Genomic DNA, 25,757 nt, shown 5'->3' with positions numbered 1-25,757 from the left:
GTGAACATTTGAGCAGCGTTATGCAAATCTTCCCACATAGTGACGTAGATATGTGGGGGCATGTTAAAATGAGCCGTTTTAGGTAGGTGTGGCTGACTCTTAACTTTTATAAAGAATATCTCTTTGGATTTGAGACTTTAGTCTTTGCAACTTTACAAATCTTCTTTATGCACCAAGAGCTTGTAACACTCCAAAGAGAAAGGAAAAATTGAAATCGCATCATATGACCCCTTTAAAATGTATTTTTCAGCGGTCATTTCCACAATTGAAAGCTATGTGTGTGTGTGCACGCTGTATATATAAATGAACCTTTTCATTAAAGGGCAAATTTTTATAATTGCCTTATTAAATGTGTCTGTGTTGTCTTTTATTCAGTCAATCAGAATACTATATAATAGAATCTATTCCAATCTATAGACTAGCGCTAGACTGTTTATCAGCATCATCAAAAGCCATCTTTACACTACAAAAGTGGAACAGAAGCTGCATATGACATGGCCTTTACGTTTATTTACACAAACGTTTTAATGCTTCTCAAAGTTGGCATACATGTATTTACACAACAATATAAATATATTGCCTAGTTGTCTTTTAAAGTAAGCCTCTCTTTTCCTCTCCCATCCCTGTTTTGTTTCCCTCTGTCCCTCCCTTTTCATCTCTCCATCATTTACAGCTAGAGCTTATTCAGAATGTAAAATACTCAGTAAACAAATATAAGTCTACAATGTTAAGTTCCGGTTGACAGACAGAAAGTTCAATATAAACTACATCAAATTTGAATGGTAGAATGTCACTGTTTCCATATTAAGCAGAACAATACAATTTTTAACACTGATAATAATTATTAGAAATGTTTCATTTCAGCATATAAATCAGCATATAAGCATGATCAACATATTAGCATAGATTTCTTCTGTCAGAGATACAAAGTCAGTTGATCAAGCTGTCTGTGTCTAAGCATTGTGTTTGATTTTGAAGGAAAAATTATTGGGTACTATCCTAAAAATGGAGGACTAGTTGCTTTTTTTTTTAGCTATCCTGATGTTAGAGTTAGTTCTAGTTGTGATGCACCTCCCCTTCCCCTTCCCCATGGAGTTTATAGGTTACTGAAAGATTTCAGCAGCTGCATGTAAGAAGATTAGAGAGGAATTAACGTCATTCCTTTGTCATTATAGAAATAAATTGATATTTGGTTTTAATCAGAGGGAGGGGGATCGCAGGAGAGCAACATGGTCAGAAGAGCAGACAGGCTTTTAGGCAGGGTGGGAATCGCAGACCGCCAGCCGTATACACACTAACACACATGCACAAAAGCAGAGCTCAAAGGATTTCAAATGGGACCGTGTAACTTTTACTGCCCGGTGTGGATCTAAGGGCCCTTGTGTAGGAATGGGCGGCACTACGAGAAGGAAAGGATGCTGGGTAAGGAACTCCAGAGAGTTAGACTGATCCCACACCGTCTCTCTATTTCTCCCCGCATCAGATTCTGGAGCTCAGGACTCGGTCATGAACTTTGCTCTCTCTGTACTAAGGCTGATGTGCCTGGCCTGGCTGTGGCCCGTCACCCTGCTCAAAGGAAGCAACACGCAAAACCAGCGCAGGCACAAGGACGTCTACCTGGGCGAAAACACACGGCACAAACATGGAGGGTGAGGATGCTTTTGCTTGCTCCTAAATGCATTTGCAGAATGCTCTGGTAGTTGGGACTTGGCTTTGTATATAATCAATCAGCTCCGTTCTGTTTAATTTAAATACCCGTGTCAGCCTGTTTACACTCTTGGTCTTAGTTATTGTGGTCTCGTCCCTGTGGATTGATGTGTTAGGGTTTATTTGAAGCCCTGCGCTGTGTTTTGACCTGCAATTTGGGGCTGTTGGATTGTGTGTGTTTGAAGGTATAATTAATTGTGGATAAAGGAACTCTGTAATTTGAGCTCATGTTTGAGCTGGATAAGTGAGGTAAACAACAAAAACAGCACTGGGCAGCAATCAGTCTTTTAGTACTGATCCAGAGGGAGGTCATTTTCGGGTAACAGTGTCACTTGAGGCAGAGAGTTTCAGTTTTTTTTTTTTAATTGGATAAATAAATAAAAATATGAATCCAGAAAATGTATTCATATTGATACAGTATATTGTGCCCTATTTCTATTTTTGTTTATTATAGTGTGTGTATATATATATATATATATATATATATATACTGTATATCCTATCAAATTTAATTTAATTAAATAAAAAAAAAAACTTAACCCTAAACTTAGTCTTAAAGTGCTACATTATTTCAATATATTGGGGTTGAACTATTGAGTTTGTTGTGGCCAATATAAGTGTTAACATAATATAACAAAACATTAAAATACTGACTTACAGTCTAAGAGAAACTTACTAAAAGAAACTTACAGTCCCTGAAATATAATGCAAAAAGGTTAAACACACTAAACAGAGTTAAATCTATCAAATAATGTGAATGTTTATCCTATTAATTGTATTAGTAAGTCAGTGGGACTCATTTAGTGCAGAAATGGCACCTGGAAATGACTCAGGTCAAATCAAAACAGGAAGCAAAATATTTTAATAAGAGGCAAATTTAGTCAGAGTTTGATTGTATTGCTTTTGATTAGAATAATAAATACATATTACAACAGAAATATCTGTTGTTGTGCATTAAAAAGTACTTATAGATATTTATAATGTATGTTCAAATGCATTATAACTTTTTATAAATAATTGTAACCCAAGTTAAAATGCATTAAAATATTTGCAGATTCCTTGTTATATCAGATATTGGCTGTTTGTTATGTTTTAATGTATACTTGATACGGTCTAAAAGTGTAAATCATTTAAATGCTACTTTCTAAAAGTGTAGCAATGAACAGTTAAATAGTATTATGATGTACTATAACTGTGGTTACAATTATTCATGAGATTATAATGTGCATTACAAGGCATAGTAATGCATTAAAATAGTTTTATAATAAATTATATATAAAAGCTTTAAGTAAAGTATTACCGAAAACTGCTTTCTGGATTGCTGCATACTAAAGTTGAATTAATTTCTCTACACAACACTTTCTTTCAAATTTCTAGCTTCGGTCAGTACAGTTTTTAACCCAAACTTAACTTTGTGTATGCGGTTGCTTATCTGTTAGATTACTTTTTTAAAGTCCCCATTTTGTCTCTTTTCAAACAGACGAATAGACTTTAAGACTAAGAAGTCTGACAGCACCAAATCTCTGCTGATTAAGTCAGAGCAGCTGTTGCGAATTGAAGATCACGACTTCGCCATGAGGCCTGGTTTTGGAGGTGAGGGAATCTTTCCATTTAAAAGCAACTTACAAATTACTTTTGGCTTTGCAAAGTCAGTAAAAACAGTTGTATTCTCAAAATACATGCTTGTTGCATTCATATATACCAAGCGTCATGTGTTATCTTGGTTTTTTGATGGTTGATTTGAATGCCTGGGAATGCAAACTCATTCCGCACAGTTTCACGACTACATGATGTGACATACAACAACAGCACTAATACAGCCCAGAGAGGTACTACGAGGACAGCTGGGATAATTTCAGGAGATAGAGAGTGGGGAAAAAAGGAGATACAATGAGGTGCTGATGGGAATCGTGATGCGTTTTTCTGATGGAAATCACACACTTTAAGTTTCACACTATGACAGCAATTTTAATGATCACTATTACGTAAGCAGCAGGTAATGACCATAAATGTTAGATGAAAATCTATATAAATATATACGTAGATCTTTTCTTTCAAATGATATTATACATACCACTTTATTCTCTGAAAGTCTCGTTCCCACAAGCTTTTTAAGCTGATTACTTTGTATGAAACATGCTGTGCCGATAGAGATATCACCCATACTTGCTGCTGTTATTTCCTAGTATATGTCCATTGAGATAACTCACAGAACGGGTGTTCTGTTACACTGGCTGAACTCAAGATCAAGAGCTTTAAAAGTCACCGTGGGCCAAATGATCAGAATGTGACTCTGCCGCTGAGACTGTCAAAAATGTAGGTTAGAAAATCATTTGCGATGTGTCCAAATCAGAAAAAAAACACTCTGACCCACATTGGTAGTAGTGCCAAGCAGACAATACACAGATGACAGCTGTGTTTTATGCACAGTAATCTGCATTATAATCCCAGTGGCTCTCTGAGAAAGCCTGAGAGTGTAGCTAAATTTTACAGGCTAGCCAAAGGTTGCTGTTTTTAAAATAAGAACATAGAATGGTATGCTGTTTTTTCAATCAAATAATCTTCTTGTATGAGACTTTCTGTTCTAACTGCAATTTTAGGTCCATTTAGGTGAATGTATTTGTGAAGCAACAACCCTGTAAGAAAGGTATATGGTCATATGATCTCATATATCATACAGTAGTTTGATATGTTCATGTCCACGTTATTTGTCAACTACCAATATACTGTTTAGCATTGTACTAAATGATATTCCAAGGTGCTTTAAAGAATAACATGGTATATATCCGAAAAATAGTAACCATAGTAGTTTTTTTTTCTCTTTCTGCTAATAACTACATGTGAACACTGAGATTGAGTTGTATTTCAGTCCAGATTAGGGGAACATCATTTGTGCTGGTGGTTCTCTGAAAACAGCGAGAGGCTGATAATCACGCCGAGTCATGTGCACTGAGTTAAGTTTCTGTTTGTAGGAAGCTTAACATCGCTTTTCAGATTTTATGTGGTTGATGACGCAGTCATGAGACAACTATTTGACACTTTATATGTAATTTCTTTGTTAGTCAGTGATAGTCAATTAAATGTCTTATAAAAAAATAATACAAATATTATAGAAATAGAGAGTTTAGTTTGTATTCTGAAAAAATTATTCGCATTTTCAAGCTATGAACTCTGGAATTTCTCATAGCAGTTTTAGGTTCTGTGGTCAAATCAGATTTTTAGATGCAGAGATGATTCAATAATGGATAAAAATCAGACACTTTAAATACATCTGCTCTACTTAGAGAGATTACAACTGGTCTCCATGTGTTTGTTTGACGTGATGCAGCTGTGACTTGAGAGACTGATGTTATGTACAATTCCCTTGAAGAAAAACAGCTGCCACGAGAAGATTCACAGCAGAGTGCTTAATGCAGATAGACACAACTATGATTGTTAAACATACGTTTGTCGAGTCATTCTGTTATGACAATGCCAATTACATAGTCATTCTCTCACAAATATTTACTCATTTGATTTGATTCCTGCTTCCACTGATGGATCTCAGAAGTAAATAGTTGGCGATTTGAGAGTTTGACAGTTTAGCAATACATAGACAGGCTACAATTTAGGGAATCAGACTGTATTGTTTCTTCAAGGTTACACTGATAATTATTTTGAATTAGAGGAAGAAATATTTGGAAAACAGAAATGCAATTGTGTTGGCATGTGCATGGGATCATTTCAATAATAGATAAAAACAACAAAGGACACACATGTGGTAAGATATCCTTAATTTAAAAAAAAAATACAACTGACAGAACTCATAATGTGTATCTTTAACTATTGTCATTTGAACAAGCCCGTAGCTACACTGATTTAGGTCTTTCCAGCCTTAACATAAGGCTTTCCGGGAGTTGGACATGACAAATTAATGACTCACAGTTAGGTAAATGAGTCAGATCAATTGAGAAACTATTCCAACTGAATCATAAATGATTCACTAGGAAGGACAGGAATCAGAAGACATTTTGATTGGAAATCAGACTTCACTGGTTGCGCTGTATGTTTTTGATTCACAAAAAAAACTAGCACAAAAGAGCTTGTGACATGAATCAGACTTCACGCTGTATGCTTCGTGCTAAATAGCAGGCAGCACTTTCAGAGTATTTTAGTAAGGTGTCCTGTACATCAGAAGCAGAAGGATGCACGCTTATGGTATTTTTTTATGGATCCGAACCAGTTTCAGTTCCCAAACTTACAGAGGTAAAAGGTTGATCTTACTAACAATGCTCAGATCATTTGATGCTAGATGAGTTTAAAGAGACATGTTTGAGTGACTTTCGTACATCTGTGCACAGTTTTGAAAGAAACTGACTGAAACTCTAGCAGCATATAGGCGGAGCGTGTAAGCCTTCCCCTGGCCACGGGGACTTGGGGCAAAAATGCCACTAAATTGGACAAAAATGCCCCTGCACAAACAAATTAAATCTATTACGTCTGTTGCTAACAAAGTGAATATGAATAGACAGTGTCGATTGCGGCATTAAATTAAGATCTGCTTATGTTGCACCGTATTTCATTTTAGGTTTTTTTACAGTGTTGCGCATTTTAACCAATCACACACATATGTTTTGAGCTTAGGAATGCAATGGCCAATCAGAAGCGTTCAGATGAGTCATCGTTTAAACTCATCCGTTTTGAGTGCGCGCGCGTTCGCTGACTGAATTCCGGACTCTTGCGAATTCTCTCATCATAAACAACAAAGCGCAGATATACGTACAATGTAATTAAGAGATTAATTTAACAGTGTATACAGCTTCAGTGATTATAACGATAGTAAAAAATTTTTTAGAGTGCTTAAACTCACGATAGATCAATGTTAGTGATAATGTCACTTTCTATATATAATTTATTCGCTGTTTGAATAACAATGGAAAGGAAACGTTATATAATTATCAATTTCTAACGTTTTTATTAAATTGTAATCACGTTAAATACAAATTCAGTCCCATTAAACATTTTTTTTGCCTACATGATGACACCCATGTCTGGTTCTTGCCTAAACGGGTTTATAATGTTTAATACATTTGGTTGCTTTTAGCCTTACCCTGGAGTTGGTTCACCCTCCGCCTATGTCTAGCAGAGACTGTTTTTCTCAGCTAAATGAGAATCAGAAGACTGAGAAGTCACCATTTAAACACATTACTGTCTAAGAGAAACAACTGAGATATTAAATAGATTTATTTCTGTTTTTTTTTTTATTCTATGTGATCTTCCCCCAATTCTGTTTCTTTTCTGTGACACTGAGTCCAGGTTCAGCTATTCCAGTGGGCATCGATGTGCAGGTGGAGAGCATTGACAGCATTTCAGAGGTCAATATGGTAAGTGTCTGCTCTTTTATAAATTACTTTTAACCTTTAACCTGTCAGTGAGATCTGCACACCCTCAACTCCCAGTGCTAGTCATACATCAAGCTTAAATCCTCGATCATTTAAACAGATTGGATTCAGGACTGAGGCAGAGGGCAAAGGTTAAAACAACAAAGACTATGAATGTGTGCAGAAAAGCATGTTAAATCCATAAACGTGTTCGATATACATGTCTTTATATACTCAAGTGTCATTCATTTTTATATTATTTTATTTTTCCTTATCCTGTTGCTAATAACATAAATTGAAGTATGAGGATTATGTAGTGAAAACAATGTTTGGCACCAGTTATAATCATATATACACAGTGACTTTCAAAGTATGAAGGAGTGGCTTAAGCAAACTGACAAAATCGTTTTCATGTCTTTTGTGGGCATAGGACTTTACCATGACCTTGTACCTTAGGCATTACTGGCAGGACGACAGACTGGCCTTCCCCTCCAGCAATAACAAAAGCCGAACGTTTGACGCTCGGCTGGTGAAAAAGATCTGGGTGCCTGACGTCTTCTTTGTTCACTCCAAGCGTTCTTTCATTCACGACACCACCATGGAAAACATCATGCTCAGAGTCTATCCAGATGGAAACATTCTCTACAGCGTCAGGTACCGCATGAAGCCACTTTCCCGGAACCAGATGTTTTTACAAGAGCTGTGAAACTAGCAATTTCTGCATTTTGCTGTGTTTCAAGATTTCATAGGAAAGGAAACAAGATATTTTCAGCTCTTTACTTTGAAGTAAAGTTTGTCAAGAAAGGACAGTTCACCCAAACCTAAAAATTCTGTCATCATTTACTAAGCCTCATGTTGTTCCAAACCTGTATGACTTTCTTTCTTCTGAAGAAAGAAATTTGATGTTTTGAAGAATTTTCCATACCACAAATGGAGGAAACAGCCTTCTGAAGTCATACAACTTTGTGTAATTCACAAATGTCATTGTTCAGTGATAATCTTCCAATTCAGTGAGCTTTTAACTCAAGAACCACTATGACTGGATCCTCGAGTCAGTGAGAACTGGAGAACTGGATCTGATTCTTGAACAAACTTTTTTTTTTGTTTTGAGCTGATTCTATTTAGTGAAGCAGTTGAATCTGTTCACACTCTGGACTGAATGATTTGTTCAGTGAGTTGAACTCGAGAACCAGATCAGTCTGATTCATTTACTTTTTCTGCCAGTTCTTTCAAGTGAACTTGGTTCATGGATAGGACTGAACTTTTGTTTTGGGATTGTGTTGTAGTGGTCAACACAAGTGGAGGATTATTAGTGAATCGCGACTTAAATTTTAGTTTATTCATAAACCTAAGATATTGCATGGCTTCAGAAGATTGAAATATGGCCTACAAGTTGTATGGACTACTTTTATGTTTTGTTCTTTAATTGTCATCATAACTGTAAACTGTCATTATATGGAAAAATCTGAGTGAAAGTTTTATGTAAATTTTACAACAGAATTAGTATTATTTTATTATTATTTATACACTATTTGTATTATTATTTTTAATTGGCTTTTATTTTTATATTTTCCATTTTTATTTTAATTTTAAGTTTAATTGTTAGTCCTTTTTTATGCTTTTGAATTTTTAAAGTTTTTTTATTTCAGTTTTGGTTTTAATTATTTCGGTTACTAATTTTAGTAACTTATTAACTTTTTTCAGTTAGTTGCCAAGGCAGCATTTCAAACATTTAGTTTAGTTTAAGTTTTTTATTTAAAGAGGTCATATGATGCTATTTTAAAGATCATTATTTGGTGTATTTGGTGTAACAGAATATGTTGATATGCTTTAATGTTCAAAAAACACATAATTTTTCAAATACTGTACATTATTGTAGGTCCTCTATGCCCCGCCTCTCTCAAACGCGTCGTTTTCAACAAAGCTCCTCTTTCCGACAAGCACAGTCTGCTCTGATTGGCCAGCTGACCCAGTGCATTGTGATTGGGCGAACGCCACAATGTAACGCCCCTTACCATTAACTCTGCGCTGCGCAAAACTCTACATTTGAACAGTCAATAGCAAATACTTAAACTAATAACAAAACATACTTACAGTCGCTGATTCAGAAGCACAAGATTGTCATAGCAAAGCACAGCAAGCCTTGTACTCTCCTAGGTTCACAAAACTGTTGTCCATAAAATGCGTTGCACAAATTCGAACATCTGGGTTGTGCTGTTTTGTTGTAAACAAATCTTAACAATGATTTCTAATTGCATCTACTTCCAGAAGGCCAAATAATGTGCTTTTGCTTTCGCACAGAAACACACAGCGTCTCCCTGACATGGCTGCATCAACACTACTGCGGTTCCTGAAGCCACGCCTTCTTTCTTTGCGTGCACATTTGGGTGGCATTACGCAAATATTTCCACATCGTGATGTAGACATGTGGGGGGGGCGTGTTTGAATGAGGCATTTTAGCCCGGTCTGGATCAGCCTTCTCTTTTAGATAGAATAAATCCTTTGGTGGGAGACTTTGAGCTTTGTAACTCAGCAGATCATATACATGCACAAACAGCTACATAACACACTAATGAAAGGGAAAACAAGAAATTGCATCATATGACCCCTTTAATATTTATATTTTATTTCAGCTTTATTTTAATTAACAAAAGGTTTTTAAAAGTTTTAATTTAGTTAACGATAACAACACTGATTAGATTTTTTTTTTTCATGGGGAAAAAAGTCATACAGGTTTAATTATGTGTGACCAAATCCCCTTTGTTTACTTTGACAAATGAGGTGTGTGTATGTGTGTTTTTTTAAGTACTTCTTAACTATAGTTGGACAATAATTTTTTCAAAGAATTAGCAGCATGCATGGCAAGTGTAGGCTTGTGTGCATGATCAGGTGTGCCTGAGCCAGTTCATGCGCAGGATCAGTTTTCATTTCAATTCATCTGAATTGTTTTCTTGATTTTATGTTTTGCTAAGCACAATATCACGTCTCAATTTTAAAGGGACTTTTTCAGTCTAATTGTAAGTGATTTGTTAAGGCTGTCCTGAATTGTGAATTGCAGAATCACAGTGACGGCTCTCTGCTCTATGGACTTCAGCAGGTTCCCTCTAGACACACAGAACTGCTCTCTAGAGCTGGAGAGTTGTGAGTATGACCGTCTGTGTGTGCATGTACACTCAACATTAAGCACTATCAACAGAGTACAAGGAAATAATTAGTCTCTAGAAATAATGCTCTAAGTATACCTGTAAACATATCCTAAATGTAGCATGTTGTGTTTAAGGAATAGTTCACCCCAAAATGACAAATTCTTTTACTCACTTTCATTTCTTCTGTGGAGCACAAAAGAAATTTAGCAGGATGTTCACAGCTTGTACAGTGAAAATACACAAATGTTTGAAAGTTTGGGGACAGTAAGATTTTTTTTATATATATATAATTATTATTATTTTTAAAGAAACAAATACTTTTATTCAATAAGGACACATTAATTTGAGAAAATGTGACAGTAAAGCCTTGTCAAAAGATTTCTATTTTAAATGAACTTTATATTCATCAAAGAGTCCTGAAAAATGTATTATGGTTTCCACAAAAATACTAAAGAGCACAATAGTTTTCCACATTTATAATAATAATAATAATTTCTTTAGCACAAAATCAGCATATTAGTGATTAGTATAGTGATTTCTGAAGGATCATGTGACACCGAAGACCAACCTCAAACTTTTAATGGTAAGGTATACAGTTACCCAGGACCAGTCAACTTTAAAAAGTGGTTCATAATATCACTTGGGCGCTAAATTCCAAGTCTTCTGAAGCCATATGATAGCATTGTGCATACCAAAATTTACGATTTAAGATTTTCAGTGAAAACACATTCTTCTTGGCATTTAGTATAATTGGCGTCAAACCTGACTAAACTTATGTATGAATAAATGCCAATTTTATAACAATGACCTGTTTCTTAAACAAATTAGTTTCTAATCAAAATAGAAACTATTGTTTCTTTCAGAAGGCTTGGAATATAAGTCATGAGTCAGTTAAATAAAAGTAGTAAAAATAGTTTTTGCTAGCTGAAATAAAGCTGAAAAAATATATATATTAGATTAAAACCCTAAACTTGTAAATAAATATGTAAACAAAAATTAGAAATGTTGTCTTGGCACATAACTAATATAAATAAGTTGAAGTTAAAGTACTAAAATTACTAAAACTGAAATAAAAATGAATTAAAATGCATCGATTTTTACAAAGCTCATCCGTCTGAAAAGCGAGGTGTGCTCTGATTGGCCAGCTATCCAGTGTGTTGTGATTGGCCGGATACCTCAAACATGTGACGGAAATGTTACGCCCCTTACCATACTGTGATGCCCTGTCCGGCCGGAGCGACGAGACAAAACATTAAAACCCATTATAAATGAGGCATTTGTTGCATTCGGTGAAAGCAGATCCGGCGATCCACAGCAATCTTCTTTATGCACCAAGAGCTTGTAACACTCCAAAGAGAAAGGAAAAATTTAAATCGCATCATATGACCCCTTTAAGAGATCATGTGTGAACAGGACCTTTTAAAAAATACCAGTAAATTCGTTCAAGGGAAGTTGTAAATTACCGGTATGATGCTGTGTGTAAATGCAGAATAAATATTACCGGTATGAGCAAATTTGAGTTCAGAATGCGCTGACGTAAGACGTCTACTCTGGGCCAATCATAACATTCTGATGCAGATGATGCATTTACCCCACGCTGTGTAGATCGGCATCAACAAAAACATCAGCAAAAACACTGACTGTGTATACCCCTTCATATTTACAAACACAACACCGGGAAGTGTAGCCGTTAAGAGGTCATTTCTGGTTAATGATGTCACAGAATTTATCAGTATTTAAAACGGATGTGGGAATGGTGCTTTACCGATAAAAAGACGGAATGTCGTTGCCTGTATGAACAGTGCATTTTTGTATTTACCGGTAAAGTCCTTCCAGTAATTTTACGGCAATTTACTGGTATTACTGTGTGAAAGGGGCTAATGTCACATATTTCGTAGAAAATGTATAAATAAAGTTAACATTTAAGAAATGTCACTGAATTTCACTCATTTAAAATAAATAAATATTTACTTTCTGAATTTAAAGGGATAGTTCACCCAAAATGAAAATTGTTGTTCCAAACCCATAAGACCTTTGTTCATCTTCAGAACACAAATTAAGATATTTTTGATGAAATCCCAGAGCTTTCAGACTCTGCATAGACAGCAATGCAACTACCACATTCAAGGCCCAGAAAGGTAGTCTAAGGACATTGTTATTATTGAATAGAGTCACTATTTTTGTTTTCTTGGCGCACAAAGGTAGCTTCATAAAATTATGTTTGAACCACTGATGTCATATCAGACTATTTTAACAATGTCCTTACTATACCTTTCTGGGCCTTTAACATGGTAGATCCCTTGCTGTCTATGCAGGGTCAGAAAACTCTTGGATTTCATCAAAAATATCTTAATTTGTGTTCTGAAGATTAACGAAGGTCTTACTGGTTTGGAACAACATTAGGGTGAGCAATTAATTTTCATTTTGGGTGAACTATCCCTTTAAATTATTTTAACTAAATCATCTAACATGTATGAAATGATATGTCTAAGTTCATTATGCTGTTAAATATATCAACAGTAAGTCATGGGGCAACGCATATCCTGAGAATGATTCCTTTTTTTCTTTTTCATTTGTGATAAGTAGGGCTGCACGATTAATCGAATGCGATTGTCATGCGCATTTTGTTAGTAAAGCCGGTTCTGTAATCAACAGGAAATCATCATCACATGCTTTCAGATGCAGCAGAATTTACTACACATAGCCGTAGTTCACTGACAAGTTACGCAAAAAAAAAAAAAATCTCAGACAATTTTATTGCACGATTCTGAAATCGAAGAAATCGTTCGCGATAATGACAGCTGTTTGCATAGCTTCTCAGTGAACTACGGCTCTGTGAAGTAAATGCTGCTCCATCTGAAAGCATGTGAAAATACCACATTTAATAACATATTTTAACTCCAAACTCACTTCATAACGTCAGTCGAGTGTTTGAAATAAATCCTTCTGTGAGATGATGTGGCTTCTTACACAGAATAAGGCACACATCATATTTCATAGTATTTAAGCAGTGATAAAGGCATTGCATTATAAATATACTTTATTTTAATGAAAATTATAACAATAAGAACTCCGATAAACTGTATATTGCCGTAGTCGTGTGTTTATTAGTCATGTTGAATCAATGAAAGCAGTTGAATCTTGTTTATTCAGCTGCAGTGATAGGCATTTTCTGGGTTTCTTCTGCGAGGAGTATTTGGAGTTTCAGCGCGAGAGCGCCCTCTGGCCTTTGGATGGAGATTTACTGCTGATCACAGAACCGTGCTTCACTGAAAGATACGCATGACAATCGCAGCTTCTTTCGAATCGTGATCTCGATTCCATTTCGATTTATCGTGCAGCCCTAGTGATAAGGTTTAATATTGTTATTTCCTTTATTTTGTCTTTATCTGCTGTAAATGTCCCGTCCTCTTTGTTTCTCTCAGGCTGGTATAACAGGCTGTACATAAACTTCATCCTCAGGAGACACATATTCTTCTTCATGCTGCAGACATACTTTCCCACAATGCTAATGGTCATGCTCTCCTGGGTGTCCTTCTGGATCGACAGGAGAGCCGTACCGGCCCGTGTCTCTCTAGGTAAACCTCCCAAAGAAACATCCTAATTTTAGAATCTATAAATACATTTAGAAATGATATTCTATTTATTTGTTCTATTTAACATGTCAGATCTTAAGACGTTAGACCTGTGACAGGACGTTTCTGTAATATCGCCTCAGGTGGGTTGGTAACCGTGCGCTGTGTGTATTTACTTTGTTCTCTCTGGTTATTACGCTCAGGAACAAGTGCAAACCGGTTTAGAGAGAACAGAATTGAATTACCTCAAAAATACCTTGATAGTCAGGCCAGCAGGCGTTAGACACCCAGCCAGGAAGTTGCTCTTTTCACACACGTCGATGACATCAGAGCACAAGCTCAGAGAGAGTCACAATAGAATAGAAGATGTAGTCCACATAATGTGTGTCTTCCTGAATGTTTTCTTAAGGAGTCGGGACTAATGAGAAGTGTTGCAACCTGCACTGTGTGTGTGCAAATTTGGAATAAACGGTGACTCATTTAAAGAACTTTACTACTGAATGTCATGCGTTTCTCACACTTTCATTTGCTTTCTCGCCCAATTTGACCGTCCATAATCTGCTGGGGACTCTTGTGTGAGATGCAATAGATGGAAACATTATTTGCTTGAACTTTTGAACTGCCTCTTCTTAACATGTCATGTCTGTTTCCCGTGAAACCGCTTCTTATTTGTTACTCTGCCCTCTCTTTCTGTTTCTTTTGATCTCCTACAGGAATCACAACCGTGTTGACCATGTCTACCATAATAACAGGCGTCTCAGCATCAATGCCTCAGGTGTCTTATGTGAAGGCGGTGGACATTTACCTTTGGGCCAGTTTCCTCTTTGTTTTCCTGTCGGTCATTGAATATGCTGCTGTGAACTACTTCACTACAGTGGAAGAGATGAAAAAACTTCAGAAAGGAAAGGTCAGAGTCACGGACTGATCAGAGATTGTATATGGTGCTTTTGCTCTGGTAATATGACCAAGATTGAATATTCACTTTTAAGCTACACATCGCCCCCTATGGTAATTTTAAGGCAACACAAATTCAAACAAAAGTTTATCATAGTAACCAAAGTTTCTGTCAAAATACAACAATAATAAAAATAATATAACTACATACATTTTAATTATTTTATTAACAAAATTAAAATAACTTAATTTTAATGTTATTTTATATAAAAAAAATAAACAGATTTTGAGAGCAATAAAAGTATTAACTCATAAATAATATATTATACATACATATTTAGATAATTTTATTATTAAATTTAAAGGCAACATACATTCATTGGCCTAACAGAAATGTACCTTGTTAACCATAGTTTCTGCCAAAATACTATAACAACAACAATAATATTAATTAATTCATAAATAAGTTATTTTTATTTATAAAAAATTAAAACAGCTGAGATTTTGAAAGCTATAAAATTATTAATTCATAAATAACATTATAACATTTATTAAAAAAATTACCGTATTATTATTATTTCATAAATAGGTCAAATAAATTAAAACAACGTAATTAAATTGGCCCAACAAAACTTTACCTTGGTAACCATGGTTTCTGTCAAAATAATAACAATATTAAAATAAAACAATAACCAAACTAGAACAATTTAATTTTAATTTTGTTTTAAAAATGTAAAGCAAATTCTTGCAATGGTTGAAGGAAAACCCAAATTAATTTATTTGGGCTTTACAGTGTTAACAACTGGAATCAAATGGGTTGTAAATGGCATTTTACTTTGACTTCAATGTATAATTTTAATATAAATTAATATACATTTTTTATCACTGTTATTTGTGGTCCATAACAGATATTTACTTTCTCGCATTTATCTTCCTACCAAAGCTTCCAGTTTCCTACGACGCAACCCAGGCTATGGCCTACGACGGCTGTTTTCACGATGACATAGATGTATCGCCTTTCCCCGAGCTCCCCACAACACCCAGCACGACGCAGACCATCCCACCCAGAGCCTCCTCCACTGAGCCTCCGCCCACCGAAGGCACGAGACTCTGGAGGAAGCGCTCAGTCGGCAAAAACATCAGATTCATAATGAGCAACAGCTACATGATTGACTCGTACTCCAGAATCATCTTTCCAGTGGCATATCTTCTCTTCAACATCATCTACTGGTGTATCTACTCTTGATCGTGTAGCTTGTGTTTTTCTGACCAGTCGCCGTAATAAGTCCAGGATAAGCCAGTCTTATTGCACAAGACAGTTGAACTTTGGGCCTGTGATGGCTGTCAAAATGAACGCTCTGACAGTAAGCACAAGTGACCTGACAAAGTGGACAGTTTGGATTAAGTGTAACTGGAGAAAGATCCAGATGGATGTTAGATATGGAGATCTCTTTAATCGTTTGGCATTTCTTATAGCATGTGAAGGAATGTCTTTTTGTCAAACTCTCAGAGGCAAGGAGCATATTCACCTCATTCAAGGATATACTGTATAAACAGCTGCTTACCTCACTCTTGTGACTGTTGTTATGGGATCCATCCATCACCTCAGCTTTATCTCCTAGAATTCATTAGATCCGAGAGCCGGAAACTTGAAACCAAGCCAACCTGCTTCATATGCTCAAGAATTATATGAACATGTAAACTTGTGAATAAATTAAATAAAATAACCCTCATGCTAGTCTCACATAGTAGGACTTTTGACTTTTGAAATTTTGGGCCATGTTTTTCTGTTAGAACCGCCTAATTGAACAGGAAGTAGCTGTCTTGAGTGACATTGTAAAGGGACCAATCACAGTCCAGAGTTTCACTCATGATATTTACACTACCGTTCAAAAGTCTCTTTTGTTCACTAAGGCTGCATTTATTTGATCAAAATACAATAAAACTGTAATAATGTGAAATTTTGTTTTCTATTTTAATATATTTGAAATTTATGAAACATTTAATGCACAATAAACATTTCTTATTAGTAATGATGAAAACCGGCTGTGCTGCTTAATATTTTTGTGGAAACTGTGGGTAGATCTGAAATCTGAGAGCATAACACTAGACAAACTATGCAACATTACTGTTAAGAATTTACTTGTAGACATTTGATGCCATGAACCTCAAAAAAACGTTTGAGCCTTTGCTTCTTGTAAACAACTTTTATTTCCTGGTTGACTTTTAAATACCTGTGCAATCTGATTCATGGATATTGTGTAGCAGGCCAACCAATCAGACTGGAGATTGTGCTTTTGTACAGCAACATTTGGACCTTCAGAACTTGCTTAATTCATAAATGTACAGTATGTTGCAGATTGAATGCACAAGTGTGTTTGTGAAAAAAAAAACTGAAAACTATCAACCAGGCACTCTACAACTTGTATTTCTTTTGTTATACTCTTATGTTGTACATTTTGATTTCGAAAAACTATGAAAATACAAAAATAAAATACATGTGACAACATGCACGATTTTGAATGTTCCAGACTCGTACAGATAAAATAATCAAGTCATTGAACCATAGCAGTGTAAGCATATAAATTCATTTCATACACAATTATCCAATTTATTCTAAGTGCACAATTATCCAACTACAAAGAAAAATTATGCAACCTAAACCATCAGATAATGTTGTTGTTGTTGGTTTAAAAGGTTTTGCATTGCTGTAGTAGTTTCATTATTTAATTGCATTAATTAGAGTGCTTCATTTTAAGTAATATTTCTGTTGAATATACAACACGCAATACTTTATGTAAATTTAAAATACCAGTGAAATGCAGTGACTCATTAGAACATAGTACACGCGTACATGCACACACACTCATTCCGGCTGTGATCAGTTTATTCATTATGACCTTTGACCTCGGTACTGGTCGTTGATCTCGTTCAATACCACGTCAGAACCTGAGCTGGGCACTTCTGCTGCAGTTATTATCCTGTCGTCAATCGGGTTGCCTGCAATCACAGACAAACAGCTCAAATTATGCACTTCTTTCACAACAGAATTAATCTGGCCAATGTAGAAACATTGATTATTCAAATAGCTTCATTTTTAGATTTAATATTGAATCATAAATGTTTAAAAGTATACAAATGTTTTAATTTACATTAATTAGATAAAGGAATAGTTCACCCAAAAATGAAAATTTGCATGTCATGTGAATTGCTTGTGGATTATTGTGATGTTTTTATCAGCTGTTTGGACTCTCATTCTGACGGCACCCATTCACTGTAAAGGATCCACTGGTGAGTAAATGATAGACGGCCAGCAATTTTTCATTTGTGGGTGAACTATTCCTTTAATAATACATTTTGTTCTGTCTCATTTAACTCAAGTTGAATGTCTGTGACTAAAACAAAGAATAAAAGAGGAAGTGGAAGAGGGTTGTGCTACCAGTTAAAGATCAGTAAGCATCACCTGCGGTTTCAACTAGGAATTTCAGGTAATAAACACGCTGAAAGATGATTAACACAGCCTGTCTAGCAGGTAATACTCACTGATGTCTATGGGCATATCAGATGCCAAGCTGTCATGGTTCAGGAAAGATGAGCTAGAATTGTTAGAATTCGACGAGCGGAATGAAAACATTCTTTTCTTGGAGGCTTTCTTTATCTTTTGAGTTGCTGTGCGACTCCATTCTGTTGTGTAAAAGATAGAAGGGTGGTAATTAGATAAACACGCCGCATAAAAGCAAGTCAGACATTTGCATGAACTTCCAAAGGCCTCTTACCTGAGTTTTCTGCCAGTCTCAGGCTGCCACAACACAGGTATGTCCTCCACTGTCGCCTGACGTTTTCTTTCATGGCACAATAGAACACAAAGATGAAGAATCCTGCGAGGGGACAGGTACGTTCTTGTCAACATTCCATCAGAACACTAAAAATAATCCCTGACATGTGTCACCCGATAATGTTATGGATTCCACTAAGGAACTCTGACACAGTGGGTTGCGAAATGTGAAACTAATTAAAGTAGCAGCTCAACACAACAATCCTGCAAAATGGACCGTGTTGAAAATGATTACTGTTCACATGTCTGGATTGAGATTACTAAAGGATCAAGTGACACTGAAAATTCAGCTTTTCCATTACAGGAATAAATTATATTTTAAAATATATTATAAAACGGAGAGTCCTTGATTCTGATTGGCTGAGCCACTTTCGAAGCTGTTGTAAATTACACTACAAACATACACCTTTGTTTACTTCTGTGTGTTGCTCGGCAACCACAACTGATTCTGAGGAACTATTGTTTGGTGGAAGAATACTGTTTTTATTCATATCATTACATTTTATTTGCTCCGTTTTATTTTGTAAAACCTTACTACGTATATGGAATAACCGTTTTATAAAAGCAATAAGCCCCGTGAAGCTGTGGTTTACAGTGAATTTATAACAGCTAAGGGGGTTTTAACAACGCTCCTTAGCTGTTATAAATTCACTGTAAACCACGGCTTCTTGGGGCTTATTGCTTTATTTTATTTTAAATTGTTATAATAAGAGAATGCAAAACATTTTTAAAAACCTTACTGATCCCAAACTTTTGAACGGTTGTAAAAAAAATATATAACTTGCTTAACGAGGACCCACAAACATGTTAATACCCTTGCAAGGGATCCCCTTCCAACATAAAGTCAGATATATTTTATATATAAAGACACTTTTATACTTTGTGAGAAATCATGTGATATTATGTGGAAATAAATAACTTGCCTTCATATTTTTACTATACCAAAGTTAAATAAGTGAAATGTGCTAATTAAAAATTGATCAAATTAATGTTCAATTAATTAAATTAATTCATTATAATGAATTAAATAAATTAATAATTAATTACATTAACTTAAAATATTATCTGGAAAATATTGAATTTGTAATAAGTGTTTTTTTCTAATAAGTTATTTTTTTTATGTCCACTTGTAATGTTAGATGTATAAACCTACAGACAAAAATTTCAGGCAATTAAGATATATTTGTATTGGTGTTTCACAATAAATATAGCTATCTATGACCTTCCTAAATAATATCATTTGTAAATTCGTTTTGTTTTTTTCCAAGGAAACCTCTTCAAACACACCAGTTTGAAAGCCCCTAGCTGAAAATTGGTTCAGAAGTGGAGAAAGTTATTATATTTTGAGATAAGATTATTAAAATACACTTTTTACTTTTCTTTATAATAACTCGCAATGATAAATAGTGCACAGTAATACCAGAGACATTTTTTAAGAAAGTAAAAAGGGTCCATTTAGCCTTTCAAGAGTGGTAGGGCACCTGTGCAAATTGGGACCCACCTTGTAAAGCATTAAAAATAGCAAACAGGTACATGAAGGCCAGGTTAACAGGACCCCAGGCAAAGAAAGCGAAGCCCCAGGTGAGGCCCAGAAGCACGGTGAGTCCAGCTACACTGCGCATCTCCTGCCAGCCGCTGCGATTCTGCACGTTGTGAGGGTTCTGCTGCTTGATGCGACACAGCTGGACCATCACCACGATAAACATGGTGAAGTTCAGCAGGAAGACAAGACAGAAGTACGCCACCACAGCAACATAGAAGACAATGTCATTTTTTATCCAGCAACTGTAGGGCGAAAACAAAATGTACAAAAAGAGCATTAAAGAAAGCTGTAATGTTTCCTCATTCATATTCAGAGTTTAATCTGACATTAAAATGTTACAAATAATTTTTAGATTTTATATAATTTATATGGAATATCATTTTTAAAATATATGTGACCCTGGACCACAAAACCAGTCTTAAGTGTCAATTTTTCAAAATGTAAATAAGCTTTCCATTGATGTATGGTTTGTTATGATAGGACAAAATTTGGTCGAGATACAACTATATGAAAATCTGGAATCTGAGGGTGCAAAAAAAATCTAAATATTGAGAAAATCGCCATTAACGTTGTCCAAATTAAGTTCTTAGCAATGCATATTACTAATCAAAAATTAAGTTGATATATTTACAGTAGGGAATTTACAAAATATCTTCATGGAACATGATCTTTACTTAATATCCTAATGATTTTTGGCATAAAAGAAAAATCTATAATTTTGACCCATACAATGTACTTTTGGCTATTGCCACAAATATACCCCAGCGACTTAAAGAGAGAAAAATTGGGATTGGGATTACTCACAAATCATCAGTCGCTCCGTTTCCATATCTCCCGTATGTCACAAGGCCATAGTTGTCTTTGTTAACGGCTATGACAATTATGACTACGACGAGAGGAATGCCTTTAAAGAAACAAAATATTTTGAGCTCATCTGCTCTCAGACAGACTAAACTATTTCAACAAAGCAGCCTTCAAAGACCAAACATGACCTTGTGCAGGTAAAATGTAAGTAACAAATCAGTCATGTACCCCATCCAGCAAGTCCTATCTTCACCATAAAGCGGGGGATGTAGGTGTTGAACACCTTGACGATGGCCAGATACATGTGGACGGCCTCCAGTGCCATCCAGGTAAAAGACGCCAGGAGGAAATAATGCAGGAAAAAAGCAGTGGAGATGCAAAGACCTACAGCATCTGGGTACAGAGCCAGCCAGGCGTCCAATAGGAACACCAGGTTTAGCAGCAGCAAGGCCAAACACAGCTGAATAAGGATCTTAGACGGGATGTCTTTGCGCAATTTACTGTAGAGAGATTTCAAAAACAATATATATATATATTATAATTTATACATAAACTACCATTCAAAAGTTCGGGGTCAACTTAAATTGCAATTGAATGCATTAAAATTGATCAAAAGTGACAATAAAGACTTTTACAGTGAAGACTTATCAGAAGCATATTAGAATTATAATATTTCAAAAAATATTATAATATTAGAATTTCTGAAAAACTGCTGAAACAGCTGATTCTAATAATATTTCATAATATTGCGGCTTTTACGGTATTTTTGATCAAATAAAAGCTTTCAAAAACATAATATATTAATAATAATACAACATAAAACAATATTTATATCTGTGTGAGAAAAAGTGTGAAATTATGCTAAATTAACTTGATTTCCAATTGTGATAGTATTTCACAAGATTACAGTTTTAACTATATTTTATGATCAAATAAATGCAGCCTTGGTGAGACTTCTTTCCAAAATATTAAAACATCTTTCCGACCCCAAATTATTAGTGTACATTGCAGTTTTGAATTTTAATCAGAGGTTTTGTAAATCATCAAATCCAAGTTAATAATATTTTAATAGTACATAATAATAAAGTCAATACATTCAAATAAAAGAGAAGTTATATGGTGAATCTCACAGGGATCCTTACCCAAAGGCCAGATAAGTGAGCAGAGTGATAGACAGGAAAATAGCTGAGATTCCACAGCCAATGAATGTAATGAATGTCAGGATGTTGAGATGATCTTCAGGGATGACAGTCTTAGAAATGTCCTGTCAGGCAAGATTTAACCAAACAATTGTAACATCCCAAAGAATCGAATTGTCTTATTTAAAAAAAAAGAAACGTCAGGTGATGTAGATTCTTTGCGCTGTAACTTACTAGCAGAATACCAAAGCTGGTAAGGTGATTGCAGGCGCATTGAGTTTCTTCAGCAGAAGAATTAAGCACACGGCACCCAGAAGAACTCCAGCCGCCTGAGCCACCTGTGAACCAATAATCAATGGTTAAAATGCACATTTCAACAACAAAAAAACCCCAAAACAAACAGTCTATTTGGTAAAGAAGGAAACATTAAAAGACAACCTATACCATTTAATCCAAAGTCCCAGAATACACAGGAAGCTACATAGTTAGCCTGTGAAGGAAAAAGAGAGTATAAGACAAGAAATCAGCATTGTATTGAACTACAAATCTGTTTTATGTCTGTTGTGATATAATTGCTATTTATATTCACCGGAATGGGCTTTGTGTTTCGCAGGGTTATCAGCACTTCCTTTTGTAGGCCAGAGATGCTCAGGTTAGCCACGCTGCTACCCACAATCCCGCTGTTTAGTTTACGTCCATTCAGGTTTTTGTCCTAAACAGAAATATAAAAAAAAGAGTTCAGAGATACTTGTGGCTCTGATCAAATTCACATGAATTAAACTAAAGCTTTTAACACAATAACTACAGCAATACAAGCATATACTGTTTTGAGATGTGCTAGCCAGATAATATCTAGACTAAGTCATATATCCTATCAGCTCACATTACACCATTCAGCTATTTCAAATATGCAGCAGTCATCTTAATACAAAGCCAATTCATTTGAATCAAAAGCATTGCTCTGTCTCAGACCTGGAAGAAGGTGCTCTTCTGGAAGAAGTTGAACTGGACTCTAGATGCGAGCTGCTGCTGTTCTGTCGTGAGGTTCTGTGTGAGGGATGCTGGGAGGATGACTGAACCCAGAGGAGTGGACTGAACCTGAACCATGATGTCTTCAGTCTCCAGGCTGGGGTAACCTCGAATCTGTAATGCCAAACACAGCACAACCAAACTAGGTGCTTTGACCCATAAAACCCAAATCATTGTACTCATGAACATGTACAGTTTCATCACTTCATTTGTGTAGTGTGAACAGCCATGATAATTATATAAAGTGATATAAAATTGATCATTGTCAAAAATGCCTATATTGAAAGCAGTTAACCTGGCAAAGGCTACTCTGAGATACTCAAAAATATTAGTTTAATTAATTGATTTAATAATTTAATTTAATTTAATAATAATTATTATTTCATTCAAATCAAACCAGTATAGGGCCAGCCTACAAAACTGTACCTCTATTTTTATTCTCTTATTCTACATTAGCTACCAAACAGCAGCATTTCCATTATATATAGTCTGTAAATTGAATTAAGTTGAATCAGAATTAATGATGGAAATGTTACCTGCATGCTAGATGTTTCGATTAATGAGAATGACGTCTCCTGAAAGTTGGTCCCATCGACTTTCTTCACTGCCAGAGCCAGTGATTGTGAAAGTATTGACTGACTAGTCCCTGACACAACCAGTTTAAGACCCACTGTGTCCACAATCCCAATGGCCCTAGTAACCAGAGACAAACAGCCTGACTGTATACAGTATATCAGACAATATTTTTTTTTCTGAATCTTATGTACAGTTAAAGCTTAATTCAGGTAAATGTACTTTCTACGTTGGCCTTTTTAAAGCTTGACTCAATTCTTCTACTAAATGGGACAAAATAATAATAAACCTGGCCACAGATGAGTGTGTCTCACCTCTTTGAGAAAGGAGTCATTACAGCTACAGGAACATCGAGGAGGTTGTTGACAATATTGACAGAGGTGTTTGCCAGAGCCAGGCTGATGTTGGGCCCAGAGAGGAGTGACTCGAGCTGTGATAAGATCTGCTCCACCTGAGTGGCGTTTAAAGACGAGGCATTTGCACTCAACTTCAACAGTCCTTCAGCATCTAATGCCCCTGACATGGTCGTGGACACTATACAAAGAAAAAGAGGTACAAAATCAGTCGACTGCATGATTGATTGATCCCCGATTAATTTTTAAATGCTTCTTTGTCTTTTCATTCAATAAACAGCATTAACAATTACATTGAATTTGTGACAGTAACAAGGTGAATCTCATTAAACCGGCCAAGAACATGTCTGAGTCACATTTTACCCCAAAATAAGGAATGAAATAGAATATTATAAAATAAAACCTAGGACGTTATCAATTTTCATTACTGTAAAGCAAAAAAAAAAAGTCACTGTCAGTATTTTAATGAAAGAAAAAAAATTGTATATTTGTTTATCATGTTGCTTTTTATTGCATTGCCTTTCATTTAAGCTTATTTAAAACAAATTGTACTGCTTTTTTATTAGCTTAACTGTCATAAAAAATAATGTCACAATATTTAAAAAAAAAACCTTGATGGTCCTAAAATAGGCTTCAATTTCTCAAACATAAAATAAAATTAAATAAGGTAACATTTTAAGGAACAATTCTTACTGTTAACTAGTTTATTTAGCTTATTAGCATGCATATTACTAGAATATTGGCTGTTTATTAGTACTTATAAAGCACTTATTAATGCCTTATTCTGCATGACTGTATTTTAGATCCCTTAATCCTATACCTAAACTTAACAACTAACTATTAATAAACAGTAAATTAGTAGTTTATTCAAGCAAAAGTTGTATTTAATAGTAAGTTAATAGTGAGAACTGGTCCCCAAACTAAACTGTATGAATACATTTTACTGCATTTTGACATTATTATTTTTTAATTATTATTGTTCTTTGAAAAGATTTGGTGTTAAATGTGCCCTAACAATATCCCGGTTGTACCGTATTTAATTACCTGAGGCTGTTACATTAGCAGGTGAAGTGGTTACATTCACAGAGTTGGACTCTGTTGTGGAGACTGTAGCGTTGACGGTGGTTGTGTTCGAGAGCGAGGTACTTGTGAAAGATGGAGAGGTTGTGGTAATGTTTTGGAACATGGGCGTAGATGAATTACAGCTGCCATTCAGGGGAATGACTATACTTGGCATACCTTCCAATCCTGTTAAGCTGTAAACATATGAAATAAAAAGTGTTGTTAAGAAAACGCATATTCACATGTGTGCATGTTTATGTGGTTTATGAGGACACAAATTTGTATAATGACATTCGTATGACAAAGGTATTACAATGTGAAGGTGTTTTATGAGGACACTTCCTGTGTCCCCGTAATTCAAAAGGCTTCAAAAACATACTAAATGATTTGTTTCTGAAAATCTAAAAATGCACAAAGTTTCCCGTGAGGGCCAAGTTTAGGTGTAGGGCGATAAAATATACGGTTTGTACAGTATAAAAACCATTACGCCTATATGCAGAAAGTTTTGTGTGAGGGGTAGGGTTAGGGTAAGAGGATAGAAATGACAGTTTGTTCAAAATAAAAACCATTATACAGTTTGTACAGCATAAAAAAAACTTTACGTCTATGGAATGAATCCATAGAACATAAACAGCAACATGTGTGTATTTGTGTGTTAAGGTTTTTAGATTATATATAATGTACACCTTCACTCATATACTACAGTACATATACTGTATACTGTATGTGTTTGTGGC

General features: G+C 35.3%; 2 protein-coding genes across 6 annotated transcripts in view; one reads left to right on the top strand and one right to left on the bottom strand.

Moving 5' to 3' along the window:
* Positions 1 to 1,214: 1,214 nt before the first annotated feature.
* LOC107577946 (gamma-aminobutyric acid receptor subunit rho-1-like) lies at positions 1,215 to 16,590 on the top strand. 3 transcript variants are annotated; one of them, XM_016263972.1, is made up of 9 exons: positions 1,215 to 1,422; positions 1,533 to 1,649; positions 3,188 to 3,300; positions 7,003 to 7,070; positions 7,498 to 7,721; positions 10,126 to 10,208; positions 13,639 to 13,791; positions 14,502 to 14,695; positions 15,626 to 16,590. In XM_016263972.1, the coding sequence occupies exons 2-9, from the start codon at positions 1,537 to 1,539 to the stop codon at positions 15,926 to 15,928; spliced, it is 1,251 nt and encodes a 416-aa protein (XP_016119458.1). In that variant the 5' UTR covers positions 1,215 to 1,422; positions 1,533 to 1,536; the 3' UTR covers positions 15,929 to 16,590. The 3 variants fall into 3 exon arrangements, with proteins under 3 accessions (XP_016119458.1, XP_016119452.1, XP_016119465.1); XM_016263966.1 differs by having other exon boundaries at positions 1,215 to 1,649; XM_016263979.1 differs by having other exon boundaries at positions 1,215 to 1,649; positions 14,502 to 14,743; positions 15,626 to 15,693.
* A 529-nt stretch (positions 16,591 to 17,119) lies between these two features.
* Positions 17,120 to 25,757, bottom strand: part of LOC107577922 (adhesion G-protein coupled receptor G2-like) — a 15,389-nt gene continuing 6,751 nt past the window's right edge. For all 3 annotated transcript variants that reach the window (XM_016263958.1, XM_016263948.1, XM_016263953.1), the window contains exons 19-32: positions 25,003 to 25,214; positions 23,920 to 24,139; positions 23,569 to 23,725; positions 22,976 to 23,146; positions 22,593 to 22,715; positions 22,448 to 22,493; positions 22,238 to 22,341; positions 22,007 to 22,128; positions 21,093 to 21,364; positions 20,865 to 20,964; positions 20,019 to 20,302; positions 18,459 to 18,560; positions 18,226 to 18,366; positions 17,120 to 17,682 (exon numbers count right to left, since the gene is read on the bottom strand). In XM_016263958.1, the coding sequence (XP_016119444.1) occupies positions 17,576 to 17,682; positions 18,226 to 18,366; positions 18,459 to 18,560; positions 20,019 to 20,302; positions 20,865 to 20,964; positions 21,093 to 21,364; positions 22,007 to 22,128; positions 22,238 to 22,341; positions 22,448 to 22,493; positions 22,593 to 22,715; positions 22,976 to 23,146; positions 23,569 to 23,725; positions 23,920 to 24,139; positions 25,003 to 25,214 (2,161 nt within the window). In that variant the 3' untranslated portion in view covers positions 17,120 to 17,575. The remainder of the gene's footprint in view (positions 17,683 to 18,225; positions 18,367 to 18,458; positions 18,561 to 20,018; positions 20,303 to 20,864; positions 20,965 to 21,092; positions 21,365 to 22,006; positions 22,129 to 22,237; positions 22,342 to 22,447; positions 22,494 to 22,592; positions 22,716 to 22,975; positions 23,147 to 23,568; positions 23,726 to 23,919; positions 24,140 to 25,002; positions 25,215 to 25,757) is intronic.

Source organism: Sinocyclocheilus grahami, unplaced genomic scaffold (assembly GCF_001515645.1).
Source record: "Sinocyclocheilus grahami isolate Dianchi unplaced genomic scaffold, SAMN03320097.WGS_v1.1 scaffold32.1, whole genome shotgun sequence".
Classification (NCBI taxonomy): Eukaryota; Metazoa; Chordata; class Actinopteri; order Cypriniformes; family Cyprinidae; genus Sinocyclocheilus; species Sinocyclocheilus grahami.
The sequence above is the reverse complement of the archived record's forward strand: the minus strand, read 5'-3'. Positions and strand labels throughout refer to the sequence as shown.